Source organism: Echiichthys vipera (genome assembly GCF_963691815.1).
Source record: "Echiichthys vipera genome assembly, chromosome: 11".
Classification (NCBI taxonomy): domain Eukaryota; kingdom Metazoa; phylum Chordata; class Actinopteri; order Perciformes; family Trachinidae; genus Echiichthys; species Echiichthys vipera.
The window spans coordinates 10,595,725-10,612,254 of NC_139836.1; the positions used below are offsets into that span (position 1 = coordinate 10,595,725).

A 16,530-nucleotide genomic window follows, 5' to 3' on the forward strand; every position below is an offset into this window, starting at 1 on the left:
TGTGTTCCTGGAGGCACCTTTGTAGCAGGAACAACCCCACAAGAGATTTTAATATGTACTTTGCCAGGTTTGTATTTCTGTCTGTTTGTCTGTCACCTCATTTTGTCAGTGCGATAGGGCGATAGAGTTGCAACTTTGCAAGATACAGTCATGAAACTTTTACAGGTGTATAGCTTAGATCAAAATGAAGAGGAACAATTTCAAAGATTGGTGTGGGGAAGGGTGCTGGAAATACAGGGGGTAGTACTGTAAGTAAGGCAGGGTCCATTGCCCCACTTTGCGCCCTTGGCCTGATTTGGCATCACAGCTGGTGTGATCCCATCACAAAATGGTAGTTAACCAACAATTATATTTAGTGGATGAAGCTGAATAGGAATAGATAATAATATGTAATCATCATAATAATCAGTCTGTAGTAATAGTTGCACTGGAAATGAAATTGTAACAGGAGTTTCTGATGAACAGTGAATAACAGATAACCTCATACAGTGTATGAGTCCATTGATTTTTGCTCATTTATTACTCTAACTGACGGCACTATAGACCCTCTCGCATATACCTATAAGGACATCTACAGTACTGCATGGGTGCATGGCTAGCCGAAAATGATCACACGGGCAAAACAAAATCTCATAAGATGCCTTGAAGTGGCAAGGTAACAGAACATCACTTTAATGGTAATTATATAAGACAGTCAACCGCTAGTAAAGTGTCATTAAAGTTTAGAGTAAACGCCTGAATGGTAACAACGAAAAATGAATGTATTGAGGATATCAACATACAATGGATTATTATTCTAAAGATTATCGTGCTATCCTTTGATGAACGTGCAGTCTATAGCAACACAAAGAAGGCGCAGAGCAGCACAAAGTGGCCCGGACAAAGCCTCAAAGCATGTAGCAAAGTCTTCTTCTGCCAACATGCTGCCAGCATTCATTCTTTTGGTTCTTTTCATGGCTCATTAATAATCCCTCTTGCACAATTTACAATTATGTCCACACTCAGAAAAGATATTACCTCACCACACAGGCTGTGACGTGTCTTTTCTGTGTGGTTTAGTGAGAGCGCTGATGTGGAAACTTTGAAGTTGGAGGAAGGCCATTACCTCTGAGATAGGACCTTGGGCCATATTTTGTTAAACCCTGAAAGGAGTAAGAGAGACAGACCAAATACAGTGTTTTTACATGAATGGTTGCTCCACACCAAGACCTAAAATAGCCTTGACAGGATGAAATCCGATGACTAAAGAAAAGGAAGTGATGTCACATAGCTGCTCAAGTGAAGACTTGAAGACAATCCCTCATTGTTCCCCTCATGCACCACCCAATGCACACAGAGGAGCAGCTGGAGTAGAAACATAAAGATAAATGTTCACAGATAGTTGCTACACTACATACCGAGGCAGCATTCCCCGCTGCACTCTTTTAACCCCTGTAGCTCTAACATAAACAAACATTCGGTGTCCTGCCTTTTGGTTTTGTGACTGACAACTGTGATTATGAAACATGAACTTGGCCAATCACTGAATCATACTTGGAGCCCTCCCTCTTTATAAAAACATGTCCAGGAATGTCTGAATCAAACACACAATGTTTAACTGACATGATTTGTGATAACACAATCTCTATCGAAGCCGTAATTGCTAAAGGTGAATAAAGACGTAGTAACCCTTAGTTGTGGACACATGGACAACAGAGTAGATTATACTGATAACTGTATCCACGTGGAGCCTTGTAGAATAAGTCTGGTTTACTCAAGATAGTAAGAGATACCGTTCATACTGAGTATGCCTGTTGGATAAAGTCTTATACACCTGGGTCAGATTCATGACATTTTACTGTAAACTACTTTTATCAGACTGAGGGCTGTGCCTCCTTTGAAGGTCAAACATGCTTTTATTTTTTTCTAGACATGATTATTGCAACTCCTTGTATCCCTTCTTCCTTCCACGGCTACAACTGGTTCAGAATTATGCTGCCAGGCTGTTTAATGGGCATCACCAAAAGGGAACATATTACACCTGTCCTGTTTTCATTGCCATGGCGTCCTCTACGTTTTAAAAGCAGAACTTGTTCAGGTTTAATTCTTTCAAACATTTAAGATAAAAAACAAACAACAACAAATACAATTAACAATACACCTAAAGCAAACTCGATAAACAAATCCTCATGAACAACATAAATAAATCACAAAATATATATTAAATGTGCGGTAACGAGCCGAAATTTTTTTTCACATCTTGTCCTAGCCCTTCTCCAAAACGTATATACTTTTATACCAAACAACTATTTCATGTGCGCATAGGTAGAACCTGAATATCCAACCCATTTATCATATATAACTTTAAAAAATGACCACATTTGACAGCTTTAATTGCACATATTTAGGAGGTATTTGTGGTCTAATATCCCTCCCAGAAATGTATTTTCATGTACAGTACTCTTTCTATATAAACAGTGTCAATCATAACCCTGTATGAGTGTTTCTTCTTTCATTTCCAAACAGCATAATCTTTGTTTTGTTCCAATTTTATGATGATTAGTTTGTGTCAAACCATTGCTGCTGTGACAACTTCCAAAAGCTGCTGCAAATTCTCACCCGAACAAAAGATACTAGTGTAGTCGATGATTGAAACAAATTTCAATACTGTTGCTATTTTGCATTTATCATTTATATACAGTAAGAACAGTGTCGGACCTAATACTGACCCCTGAGGGACTCCAAGTAATATCCAAACCCTGATTTATGCTCACCTGTCTTCACAAATTGTTGCCTGTTTCCTTAATAGTTTCCAAATCAATTGAGTCCATAGATACACGTATTATAATATATCATATCTCTTAACAACCTACTGTATGAGCCTAAATGTGGTCTGAGATCATGTCAGCTACTTCTGGCTGTTCTTAGGTCCAATTTTGTGACTACAGGGGATACACACTCTGGAATGCACTTCAACTGTATCCACTTTAAAAAACTTGCATGTGTATAGAACATGTGTGTATGGCCATATACTGTATATCTATGTGCCTGTTTGTGTGTATGCATGTATATATTTATATACAATTATGTATATACTGTAGATTTGTTTTACTGTTATACTATTATTTATATCTACTGTGATGTTGTGTTTCAATCATTACCTTATTGTTTTTAGTTTTGCTTCATTTCTCTTTTTTATTGTCTTGTGAAGCACTTTGTAGCATCTGCTTTAAGAAGGGCTATGTAAATCAATAAATGAGTGTATTTTTTCTGATTAGGCCACATGTACTGTAATAAAGACCTGCTGAATAACTGTCAGTGTCCCACTGGTGCAGCAGTTACACATGCCAGCCTGAGAGGCCTGGGCTTAGATGACAACCCAGTGTGCCATAAACTAAAAACAAAACACGAAATATAACGCTCCAGTGTATGCAAAGGAAAGAGGTCAGTAGATAACACAATGTTTGCTGCTAGATCTCAGGGGTCGAAATGTCAGTTTGATGGTCCTTGGTCCAGACTGACATATCTCCACAATTATTGGATAGATTACCATGCAAATTTGTACAGACACTCATGGTCCTCAGAGGATGATTCTTACTGACTTTGGTGATTCTAGATGGTAACCCTAGATTTTCAAAAACCTCTTGTGCCACTGAAGATGTGTATTAAATCTGGTACCCACAGTCATGTCCCCGACTAACTTATCATCCAGCACCATCAATTCAATTCAATTAAGAAAAAAACAAATTGTCCTCAAGGGCACAAATCAGGTTGAAGCTTTAATTTGTCCAACACTTTGGTTTATGGCCAAATACCTGTCAGATTATTGACATTCCCGTCAGCTTCAGCTGTTTTGTTCTAATTGGACGAGTGTTAGCATGCTAACAGGCTAAACTAAGATGACGAACATGGTAAATGTTATACCTGCTAAACATCAGTATGTTAGCGTTATCTTTGTTGATGTTAGCATTTAGTACAACATCCAGCATATAGCCCACTCTGTGTACTGATTCAATATGGGAGTTTGAATAGAACTACTTGAACAGCTGCCGTTAAAGTACTTTTATTCTGCAGTACTAGACTAGGAAAGTATGTGTTCATCTTTTGTTCAGATAATGAGAGAGCAGGAAGAGGAAGACGATGGGAAGAGAGAGAAAAAGGGAAGAGCAGCAGCTGCAGAATCCATTTTCCAGATGAATCATCTGATGAAGCGAACAGGAAGTCTTGGCAGTTTGCAAAGAGGTGAGATGTGGCGTGCCTACAGAGATGATGATGGCGGAATTAAGAGCATGATGAATTAGCACAGTCACTACACTTGGACTGGACTATTACTAGTAGCGACCGGCCGTGATACATAGCCCATAAATGCGCAATCCTCCAGTGATTCGGTTGAGATTAGAAAATACTTAGACAGGATTTATAAAGTAGAGAACTCATCTTATTTGAGTTTTAGATTAGTAGCCAATGTGTGAGGGACCACCCTTACCATTAGAGGAAAGACCGGCTCCTCTATATTTGTCACTTGGAGAGGCCGTGACAAATTCCACAGATGATTGTATTCCAACATTTTATGTTGCTAAGAGATGCTGTCCACCTTTTACTGGGTTCGATGGCAGTGATCACTCCTCAGCTTTGTCAGAGGAGGCTGGCTGTGTCGAGCCAGCTGACATAAACACACAGGTGAGACAAAACACCAGCGGAGGAGACAACAGGCTCTTGTCAGTGCGGAATGTATAGACACACAGCAGCGTGGAATGGTTCAAGGTCATGTTTAAACTAAGGTGCATCCGGGAGAGTAGCTGTGTTTTAAGCTGCATTTGATGACCATGTTGTGGCGAATGCACAGAGTGCTGACCTTCCACACAATGGGCGTACTCCTGATCAACAGGTGTGCATTTGTATCTGATTTGACTGTCATTTTGTGTGTTGACAGTGTTTGTGTATGTAAAGGCTCAGTGTGTCTGTGGCTTATTATCACAGACTGTATAAAATATGAACGCTGTCTCTGCCACCCAGATTCCTGAAGAGCCAAAATGAAGCTTAACGTGTCTCCAGTCCTCACCATGTTGGCAGGGCCTGATGCTGCCTAACTCCCAAGAGGTGGAGCGTGGGTGGAGTGGAGACAGGCAGACTGGCCTACAGTCTATGCTAGCTTCCTGTGACAGCACCCACCTGTCACTCAAATCAGCCAGACCTTAATTGCATGTTTTTAGGCCGTAATATATTTTAAACGAGTGAGCTATATGAAAATTCACCCTCGGACAGTTATTAACAGGAACATTTGCTTTAGAGACCAAAACCTATTTTGCTGTAAACATGCTTATTTCTGCTGTAAAGTTGGACATTTTAACATGAAGGTCTAGGGGAATTGACTTGCTTTTTGAGCCAGCCTTGAGCGACCATTCACGGGACCTTCAATTTTGGCACTTCCACATTGGCTTCATTTTTCAGCCCCGGAGGCTGCTGTTGGTTATTATAGAAAACTGGTATTGAAGGATGTATAATCTTTTTTTAAAGAATCTGCTGCAGATACATTTGGGGTTTTTTTTCCTGCTCAGTGTGCGTGCATTTATGCGTGTATGCTTGTGTGGACCTGCAAGTGCATGCACGATCACAATCACACGTGTGCTTGTGTGTGGCAGGACACTACAGGTGTGGCAGTGGATGCTCTTTAAAACAGTTGTAATATGAGTTTCAGTTCAAGGAAGTGAGGAGAGTAGGAACAAAAGAATAAAATGAGACGTTTACTGACCTATGAGACACAACCAGTTCTGACCCCACCCAGACTCTTGTTGGTTGAAGATATTGTTTACTGTGTCATCCTTTCAAAGAGTAAATTTACACAGACTAGTTGGAGAATAGCTGAGGTCATGTAATTTCTGCCTGAAAAGACGAACGGAGCAGCAACTGTGCTTTACATTTTTCATAGTTGTCTTCCTTCCGTCACTTTTTTTACTTGCCTAATTTCTTTCCAGTTCTATTGTACTGTATCCCGTGGCACATCCTGCACATACTGGAATGTCCTGCATCGTGTCACATACACAGGTCGCAGGCTAAACATCATACCCCCCCCCCCCCCCCCCCCCCCGAAAATACACTTTAGCTGCAAAGACAGCACAATGGTCGACGTTTCCCCTCAGCCTAAAGGGAGAGGTGGAGCAACTTAAACAGGATCATGATCGGTGCACACATCTGGATTTAATGATGGCATAGTTTATGTAGAAAATGTGCTTGACATCATAGTGATGTCAGTCCTGTCTTTGTGGGAGAACCCTGGTTCAGCTGCAGAAGGAGGCGACAAACGTACACAGTAGGACAGGGTTTCATCACGTCTGTGTCACTTGCTCGTCAAGCTCACTGAGTTCCAAACTGACTTCCTTTCACACTTCAAGTGACCTGTCAGGGTTTGCTGTTTGCTTTGAGTGGTTGGCTGGTTCACAGAGCAACACAACAAGCTGCTCAACTACTAAACCGTACCGAGTTAGCTCTCAGCAGTGCTAATATGGCCTTGTACAGTTCTGAGTCTGCCTTGTTCAGATAATGTCCTGGAATGTGGTGGGATTTATGACGTTATATACATGTGAAAGTCAACTTCTCACCCTGAGTTTCAAACATCAAAATAAGCTTTCTAGTTTAAATAAAATAAAAGTTTGATTTATTTTTACTGCTGCATGGGATTTATACTTAGCTGTAGTCTGTGGATAGCTCCAACGCCTCTTTGCTACAGAGAATCGAGTATCTACAGATATGAAGCTTGAAAAACAGACAGTATCTTTTTAAGGTGCAATCATCATCTTTACTTTTTACCCTCACAACATCTGTCCCTAAAAATCAACTCTTTTTTTCTATGTATAAACGAGCAACGTGGACAATATCTATGTTGTTCTCAAAATATGCACACTAAATCTCTAAACTCGTTTCAATTTCATTCTTCAATCCAACACAAACATCAGTTTGAATATTTAGTTTTGTGTTTTGAATATAGGCTGGTAGAAACTCAACCCAGATTTATTTCTGTCTTCTGTTTATTTGTTGTCTTTGTGCGGGTATTTGAGGATAGTGTGTTCAGGTTGGACTGCATTGAAAAGCTGTCCCCGGGCACGACATCTGAACAGCGCCACACCCCGGACAAACTACTCTCAGCATTTTATTCTATTGAGGTCATCCTGCCTGAGGCTGAAGTTTTGTAGCCTTGCAACATTTCTTTTGCAGCTACTGTAATAACCACAGAGGCTAGTTGGGTCATAGAATGATTTTCATTAAAAACAAATCATCCTCATAAAATATTTCTGGGAACATTTGCAGATGTGGGGCTATCACAGTTCTGCTGACCCCCCAAAAGAAACGGGTCTGTGAGGAACGCAAACCTGGTCAGGCCAACTGTGTGCAGTTGAAGATTAAGTGAATCCCTTAAGCGAAGTGAATATGTTGAGGAAGGCAAAGCAGAAAACATAACTGCTAATAATATCCAAAGTTTTTCATGTTTTTTTTCCTGCAATTTAAAAAAAGTTTATTATATTGAAAAAAAAAAAAGTTTCCTGCCCAATCGAAAAGATAATAAATAATGGAGATTTGACACAATGGTTGCCGTGTTGCATGTATAGGTTAATGGACCTGGAGTTTGGACTTTTCATTGTGTGAAAGTTATACACTAAATTCTTCAGTGGTTCACAATTGAAAGAGACAGTAAAACAGTGATAACACCTTGACAAAGATTAATTTCAACACACACACACGCACGCACACACACACACACACACACACACACACACACACACACACACACACACACACACACACACACACACACACACACACACACACACACACACACACACACACACACACACACACACACACACACACACACACACACAGAATTGACAGGCATAGTAGTCAGGACAAGTATTGATATGTAATTGATTCTGACCTCTGACCGTTTTGCAGACCAAGCAAAAGATACCTTCCCCCGGGGGACACTTGACTTTATCTAATTACATTTTTTCAAGTTAAAAATGGTTAATTCCAGAGATGCCAGAGACACACACTTATCTGTATGTCAGTGTATTACCATAACGAAGAGATCAAAACAAAAATAAACTTAAACGGTAAAATAAGGTGTCATTGGTGTTTTTGTTTATTATTCTATTGCAAGATTATGATTATAATATATCGTGTTATACTGATAGATTGTGTAAAGATGTAAACAAACATTCTAAATGTGTCCTAGTTTATTTCCTGTTGCAGTGTATGTGAATGACATCAGCTGACAGGAAGTTAACAAGGAACAAGGCTGTTGCCAAGCAATGGAATTCCATTAAAAATGTCTATATAAAGTGACCATAGTGACAGAAATGATCGTTGGTTATTTTTGCTTTAAATGTGTCTAAATGGAAAAGCATCCGTATGAGGCGCTGTGTACATATTGGGACACCAGCGAAGAAGACTTTCAGCGAATGACGCGATGACGTACACCGGCAGGACGCTGGCCCCGCCCCCACGTTTCTCCCCGCGCAGTGTCAACAAAGATTGTGTATAATCAAGAAGATAAATCACTCTATGAGAAAATAGAAGCTGAAACAACATTGTTTTTTTTCTCAAAAGCCACTAGTTAAACCGCATTTTCTCCGCTTTTGTGGAAACGAATCAATGTAACGTTCTCAATAACACCAATACAGTGGTATCTGTTAAAGATGAGCAAGTTACATGACTTTCTCTGGGCTGCTTATCAGTTTGAGGAGGAGTGAGACATCTCCCTTTTCTCTTCTCTGGTGCTATGCATGCACTGTGTCTTGAGTTGTGATGCTACATGCAAGCCTCCAATAAAATATACCTTTTTATCCTAATGTTTGTGTCTTCGAAGCTATATCCTGCCGTGTAACTACCCTGAGACTGAGTCAGCAGCACTGCAAACATGGCAGGAGTTATCCGGAGGCTCGACGAGACTGTTGTCAACCGGATAGCTGCGGGAGAAGTTATCCAGCGTCCTGCCAACGCCGTCAAAGAATTGATTGAAAACTGGTAACTGAGTGGCTAACACTTACACCACACAGTCATTTATGATAATGTGAGCTAGCTTAATGTTAGGTGTTTGCCTTGTGGTTAAAATATAACCTGCAGTGGGACCGATAAAGGTGATAAAATAAGGCAGGAGCCATCATTGTTTACATCACGTTTGTGGGAACGCACACCTGTAACGTAGTAACAGTCACTGCGAACTGACTGGCTGGATAATTCCGTTACAATGTAACATAATTGTGAAATAACTGTCATTTGTGTTATGAAATGTTCCAGTTTGGATGCCAGGTCCACCAACATTCAGGTGACGGTGAAAGACGGCGGACTCAAGCTGCTACAGATTCAGGACAACGGCACCGGCATCAGGGTGGGTGAGAGGGGGAGCGGGGGTGAGGACAGGTCGTGGTTGGGCCCCCCCCCAACATAACCTTTATTTGCAAATTCTTATATACATCCTGTGACACGAACAGTTACAAACTAGTTCTGCATCATACCTTTAAAAGCATATACATGAGCATAAGGTCGTCAATTCTCTTTCAAACGGACAATAGAGTCATTATGTTGTGATAATGAACATAAATAAACGTAAGAGAGAAAACCAATTGAAAGGTAGGTTATATTACTACGTTTCCTTAAAGAATATTGTAGTGTATCAGCTGTACATACACTTATTATTAATAATAATTTGGATAGTACCAAAATAGTTCCAGTATTTAAGTTTGAAGGGATTCAAAATTGTCTGACATTTTAGAAATGTAGCTTTATGGATATGAAACATTCCATGTAGAATTATTATGTTGACAGTCCATTGTTTTGTTTATGTTTTCATAATAGGTAATTATATCTGATGCTTCCAATTTAATGAAGTGATTGTATTAGATTTTTTTCCAGAACTCCAAAGTGTACTGACAGTATTTATATATATATATAAGTATCTTTCAAATTGAAACCCATGCCATGATTTCTCCTTGTGATAATACCAAAACTCAAGACTTTACACTAAGGACTCTCTGCCCCCATTAGTTTAACTTCAGTGTCTTTTACTTTGTTAATTCCGAGGCAGAGAGAAGATATGGAAATAGTTTGTGAGCGGTTCACCACCAGCAAACTCCAGACATTTGAGGACCTCTCGGCTATTGCGACCTATGGATTCAGAGGAGAGGTAGAGCTCTGGAGCAGTATCTGCCTTCTCCTTCGTCAGCATTTTATTTTGAGAACGTTACGTTAGTTGTCTGTGTTCTTGTTTGCAGGCCCTTGCTAGTGTGAGCCATGTTGCCCATGTGACCATAACGACCAAGACAGCTGATGCCAAGTGCGCCTACAGGTAAGATAACATTTATTTTACATATTACACTCATTTTCATGTTCACAGCTTGGATTTTGGGGTTTCTACTAGAACATGTTTATATTCTTTAATGTTCATAAAACACATGCTTTTTCTCATACTGTATGTCTGAATATACCTGTTTTCACCCTGGAACACTTTAGCCCCTGTCTCTTTAAGCCCCTCTCCTGAAAAAGCTCTGCTCTGATTTCTGGGTCGTCTGCGTCTGCACTCTAGGTGTCTCTGCACCACCATTGCAGCCGGGGATTGACTTATGATGAATCGTTTCTTTGCAGAGCCAACTACAGTGATGGTAAACTAAAAGGACCTCCCAAACCATGTGCTGGCAACCAAGGAACACAGATTCTTGTGAGTTCCCGGGGCACATCAACTGCTCCAGAATGAAGTATATGGATGTTTAGAAACCTCCAAAAGTTTGCTCTACCTGCCTGCAGGTGGAGGACCTCTTCTATAACGTGTCCACAAGGAGGAAAGCCTTAAAGAGCCCTGGGGATGAGTACTCAAGGATTGTAGAGGTAGTCAGCAGGTCTGTCAGTCTGGATTTACTCCTTATGTCTTCTGATTCCTGCGCTTTTGATGAACATCATTGGGTCTGTGAAAACTCACATATGAATGTTATTTTGCAGGTACGCAATACACAATTCAGGAAAAAGTTTTTCTGTTAAAAAGGTGAGATGTGCTCTTTTTTGTCTTACTTTTGTAATGTTTCTTTACATATACTGCATTTTCGTGTATGCTTCCCTCATGTTTGTGAGTGCACTGACAAAAAATGCAGGTAAGACCACAAAGAATCCTTCTTTGCTTAAAGGGATAGTTTGGATTCTTTAAAGAGGAATTGTGTAAGGTACTTTTCCACAGTCACTGTATTAGCTACAGTAGATGGCGGTCAGCATGCCCCCAGTCTGGAGAAGCAGGCTGGAGGACTGACATGAAGGATTAACAATAAACTGCTTTTGATGGGGGGCAGCAGATAAACATATTCTAACCATCCAAAAAAAATCAAGAGTCAGTTTAAGTGTACGCTATATTTAAAATATTTTCACTGCCATACCTCTACACAACCCTGTCGAAGTTTACGTGGGGGTTACTAAATTTGTTTAATGCAAGGTCAATGTAACATTTATCTCAAATGGGGCCTGGTGGCTTTGATGAACGATCTCTCTCTCTCTCTCTCTCTCTCTCTCTCTCTCTCTCTCTCTCTCTCTCTCTCTCTCTCTCTCTCTCTCTCTCTCTCTCTCTCTCTCTCTCTCTCTCTCTCTCTCTCTCTCTCTCTCTCTCTCTCTCTCTCTCTCTCTCTCTCTCTCTCTCTCTCTCTCTCTCTCTCTCTCTCTCTCTCTCTCTCTCTCTCTCTCTCTCTCTCTCTCTCTCTCTCTCTCTCTCTCTCTCTCTCTCTCTCTCTCTCTCTCTCTGTATGTGTGTGTACACTGCTTAGCTTCCATGCCTGTCCTCCTGCCTGGGGGCATCCTGACTGCCATCTACCAAAATAATACACTGACTATGGATCCAAAAAATAGAAACTATCCCCTTTTAAAGGAAGGTATTATTTATGGGCTGTTTTTTTCCAGCAAGGAGAGACCGTTGCAGATGTGAGGACTCTTCCCAACGCATCTACAGTGGATAATATTCGAGGAATTTTTGGCAATGCGGTCAGCAGGTATTAAGCAACCAAGAGAAAAATACATGCTTTGATGCTCTGCAGTTTTGTGACCTCCTATTACCTTAACGCTGACTGCATGACTGGTTCTGTGCTATGTTCACAGGGAGCTGATTGAAGTCGGCTGTGAGGATCAGAAGCTTGCTTATAAGATGAAAGGCTACATCTCCAACGCAAATTACTCCGTCAAGAAATGCATCCTGGTCCTCTTCATCAACCGTACGTATCACAGAAAAAGCTTCTGGAAATGTGGCTCACTGGTAAACGATCATTTAATCTTATTAGCACTTTGTAAGGGGAGATTGTGATCTGTGATGCCTCAGATCGCCTGGTGGAGTCTAGTGCTTTGAAGAAAGCAATCGAGACAGTTTATGCTGCATACCTTCCCAAGAACACACACCCTTTTCTATACCTCAGGTACATATCTAAGGTTTTCTACAATGCATTCCATTATGAAGAGTTGAATTCCTTTGATATTTACCAGTGCTTTCCAATTACCACAGCTTGGAGATCGCTCCGCAGAATATAGATGTCAATGTGCATCCCACAAAACATGAGGTGCATTTCTTGCACGAAGACAGCATCATTGAAAGTGTTCAGAAGCACATCGAGAGCAAACTTCTGGGCTCCAACTCCTCACGCACATATTTCACTCAGGTAAGATGGCTGGATCACTATCTCTGTAAAAATGCTGTGATCGGCCTTGTCACAGCAGTAATTGATCGGATCTCTGTCTTTTATAAAAGTATAAAAAACTGGGTGTGTACGATGGCGCAAACAAACACTGCGTATTTTGGCAGACGTTGCTGCCAGGGCTGTCAGTCTCAGGCTGCAGTGAGGTCAAGTCCTCTGGCGCCGTGGCAGAGTCTAGCGAGCGAGTCTATGCGCATCAGATGGTGAGGACCGATTGTCGCGCACAGAAGCTGGACGCCTTCCTCCAGCCCAAAGAAAAGCCACCACCTGACCCTGAAGTGGCTGGTCCCAGCAGCAGGGAGGCTGCAGCCAAAGCGGCCCAGCCTGCCAGCGTCGACATGGAGGAGGCTGATGATGAAGACATGCTGGAGGCCCTGGCGGAGCAGGAAGCAGAGGTGCCAGAGGGCGACGAAGCCGATGCTAACTGCGTTCAAAGGTGAAAAAATAATAATGCCAGTACTTCATTAGGTGGGTCAGTGTGTGAGTTCAGCAGAGGATTAAGGACTCGGTAACATTCTGATTAATTTGGATACAGGTCTGATCAAGTCTTGATCTATGATTAACCTGTAACGTCAGCAAATCTGAGCATTGACGGGCAGCTAGTGAGTTGAGTAAGAGCAGGAAGAAGAATACACTGGTAAACATGCATCATCACTCATGAATGACATCTCCCCTTGGGCAATACAGTAGGTAACAACTACCTGCTTCGGTGTAGAAAAGTACAGCTGTTTAAGACCCAGACATTTTTCTCAGTAGTTTGTAGAAACCAACAACTATCTGAAGAGAGGTTGAATATGAATGAATGCTATTGTTGCTCTGTGTCTGCTGGATGTGTGAGGTGATTTGTAATTCTTTGCTAGCAGAGTCATCACAACTTTGTAAAAATGATCATACGGCAAGGTTACAGCCATCAAATTGTGGATTTCCTCTGCCCCCGTGTGGCTGAAGAAGTAACTCACGCAGCCTTAACTTGTTGCTTTTATTATGGCGGGACAAAAATATCCACCACCAATTAGGTGTGTGATTTAAATGTGTAGACATTTTCACAGCCCGTTATGTCTAAAAGTGTGTCCGCTGTAAGCTGGCGTGAGTTATTATCTGGTAAAGTGCAAGCTTCTGTAACCAGAGCGTACTGTATTCTGGCGATGTGACAGCAGTGTGTGTTTTGAGCTAGGAAGAGACCCAGGAAAGAGAAGCAGCAGGAGGAAGACGAGGACCTGACGGCGGCAGCCACGCCCAAGAGACGAGTCATCAAACTGAACAGCATCAAAGAGCTCAGAGCTGAGATTACTGAGAACACACACAAAGGTAAACAGAACATGTATAAACTTCTATTCCAGTCAAACGTCTCGTTTTTCACAAATAACTCCGCACAACAAGCTGTTTGTTTCTTTCCAGTGATTTCACATTCCGCTTGCATGGGTCACACCTCTGTAGTTGTTTGAACACAGTCTACAACTCAAAATAGATCAGAGAGCTTTTTTTCTTCTCGTCAGCTGTTTCCTCTTTTGTGTTTGCACGTATTTTCTCGAAGGTCTTCAAGAAATGCTGCAAAACCATTCGTTTGTGGGCTGCGTCAACCCTCAGTGGACTCTGATCCAACATCACACAAAACTTTACCTGCTCAACTCCACCCAACTCAGGTCAGAGCCACGGGAAACGCACACGGTTCTGTTCATCCGTCTCCGCCTGATGCTTCATGTCCCAGCTTTTCACTTCTTTGTTTCTGCTGCAGCCAGGAGCTTTTCTACCAAATACTCATCTACGACTTTGGGAACTTTGGTGTACTAAGACTGTCTGTGAGTAAAATCTAGATTGTGAATGATTAGCATGTACCGTAAAGGTTTCTGTTTTATTTTTTAAATAATATGTGTATTAATTCAGACACCAGCTCCGCTTTATGACCTGGCCATGTTGGCTCTGGACTCTGAGGAGAGCGGCTGGACAGAAGACGATGGTCCTAAAGAAGGCCTGGCTCAGTACATAGTAGACTTCCTGAAGAAGAAAACTGAGCTGCTGGAGGACTACTTCTCCATGGAGATAGACCAGGTCAGTTGGAACAGGGTGGTGTTTCTCTGCTATTATATAAATCCGAAGTTGATTTGTGTTGCTACTGTCTCTCAAGACATTATTGGCCTGTTAATACTCTTGCTGTAAAACCAAGCTTTGTTCATCGTAGGAAGGAAATCTTACAGGGCTGCCGTTACTGCTCGACAAGTACACCCCGGTGATGGAGGGTCTCCCAATGTTCATCCTGCGCCTGGCCACCGAGGTGAACTTTCAGACAGTAGCTCTCCCCTCATTTGTCACATCAAATCAATCTTTATTTACAGTATACGGCACTTTTCGTACTTTTTTACAGTAGCACAAAGCGCCATACAGAAAATAAAAGCAAAACAAAAAACAAAACATGAACAACAAAGAAACAACACAAACCTCCCACCCCCAAAAATATACACACAGTGATACACAAAGACACACACACACTAGCTGTTGCTGAGGAGACACGGCTAGGCTCCGATATCTGAGGTGAGGAAGAATCTACCTTTAGGAGCGGCGCACACACCGAGAGGAATCACCGTCCATGGCTTCAGGGGATGCGTCGTGAAACACTGAAAAACTGAGGGGCTAAAACACTAAAATAAGATGAAAAGGTATCGAAACTAAAAAATAATTAAAGAAATATATAAGATGCATAAAAGGAATTAGAAAAAATTAAAGAGGTCAGTTAAAAGCCTGATTAAAAAGGTGGGTCTTGGTCATCAACATTCTCTGCGGCCCTGAGGTTCCTGCGGAAGGCAGTTCCACTATCGGGGGCCATAATAACTGAATGCGTTAATGGTTAAAAGGCCAGCACCAGAGGACCTCAGGGTCCACGAGGGTTGATAGGGTAAAGACATTGTAGATAAATAAAAAGGGCCAAGACCATTAAGACATTTAAAAACTAGTAAAAGAACCTTAAAATCGATCCTGAAGCGCACAGGGAGCCAATGCAGCAATTTTTAAATTGGTGTAATGTGCTCCCGCCCGGCTTAGTTCTGTAGTAAGTGTAAGTTCTACATGTTCTTTTTGGGAAGACCAGAGAGCAGGACATTACAATAATCTACACAACAAGAGATAAAAGCTTGCATCAGCACCTCTGTGCTGGCCTGAGAGAGAAACAGGCGGACTCTGGCTATATTCTTAAAATATGTTTTTGATGTGGAATAAAAGAGCTCAGAGCCTAAAATCACACCCAGATTCTTCAGATTTTGAGGGTTTAAAATCCTGTAACATTGGTAAAAATTTCTCTCTGGCCTTCAGGACCAATGACTAAAACCTCTGTTTTGCGATGAGTCTGGGAACCCCAAACCGTATCTGATACTTTTGCCTGATGGTGTTGTGCAGGTTAACTGGGACAATGAAAAAGAGTGCTTCAGAGACTTCTGTAAGGAGTGCAGCATGTTCTACTCCATCAGGAAGCGGTACATCCTGGAGGCCGAGCCGGGAGAGGAGCAGGTATGAAGGAACACCGGTTCACCGATTTTGACTTCCTTTACTTTTTAATGACAAATTACTGATGTGTGGTGTGAACGCTCGTTTCAGGATGCTGAGGTGAACTCGTGGCGTTGGAAGGTTGAGCATGTCATCTTCAAAGCTCTCCGAACCCTCCTGAGTCCTCCAAAACACTTCAGTGAGGACGGCACTGTGTTGCAGATCGCCAACTTACCGGATCTCTATAAGGTGTTTGAGAGGTGCTGATTGTAATTATCAAATCAGCCATACACGCTGCTCTTTTATACTCAAAGTAACATTTGTTCTGTAAATAAATACTTTCTATGTGACAAGGCCTCAGATGTTT

The 16,530-nt window shown here is 41.6% G+C and overlaps 1 protein-coding gene across 1 annotated transcript; it reads left to right on the top strand.

Moving 5' to 3' along the window:
* The first annotated feature begins 8,819 nt into the window (after positions 1-8,819).
* mlh1 (mutL homolog 1, colon cancer, nonpolyposis type 2 (E. coli)) lies at positions 8,820-16,459 on the top strand. The gene is made up of 19 exons (XM_083923363.1): positions 8,820-9,000; positions 9,274-9,364; positions 10,061-10,159; positions 10,248-10,321; positions 10,618-10,690; positions 10,777-10,868; positions 10,969-11,011; positions 11,908-11,996; positions 12,103-12,215; positions 12,320-12,413; positions 12,500-12,653; positions 12,797-13,125; positions 13,864-13,997; positions 14,224-14,332; positions 14,425-14,488; positions 14,574-14,738; positions 14,869-14,961; positions 16,077-16,187; positions 16,275-16,459. The coding sequence occupies exons 1-19, from the start codon at positions 8,894-8,896 to the stop codon at positions 16,428-16,430; spliced, it is 2,190 nt and encodes a 729-aa protein (XP_083779489.1). The 5' UTR covers positions 8,820-8,893; the 3' UTR covers positions 16,431-16,459.
* Positions 16,460-16,530: the final 71 nt, after the last annotated feature.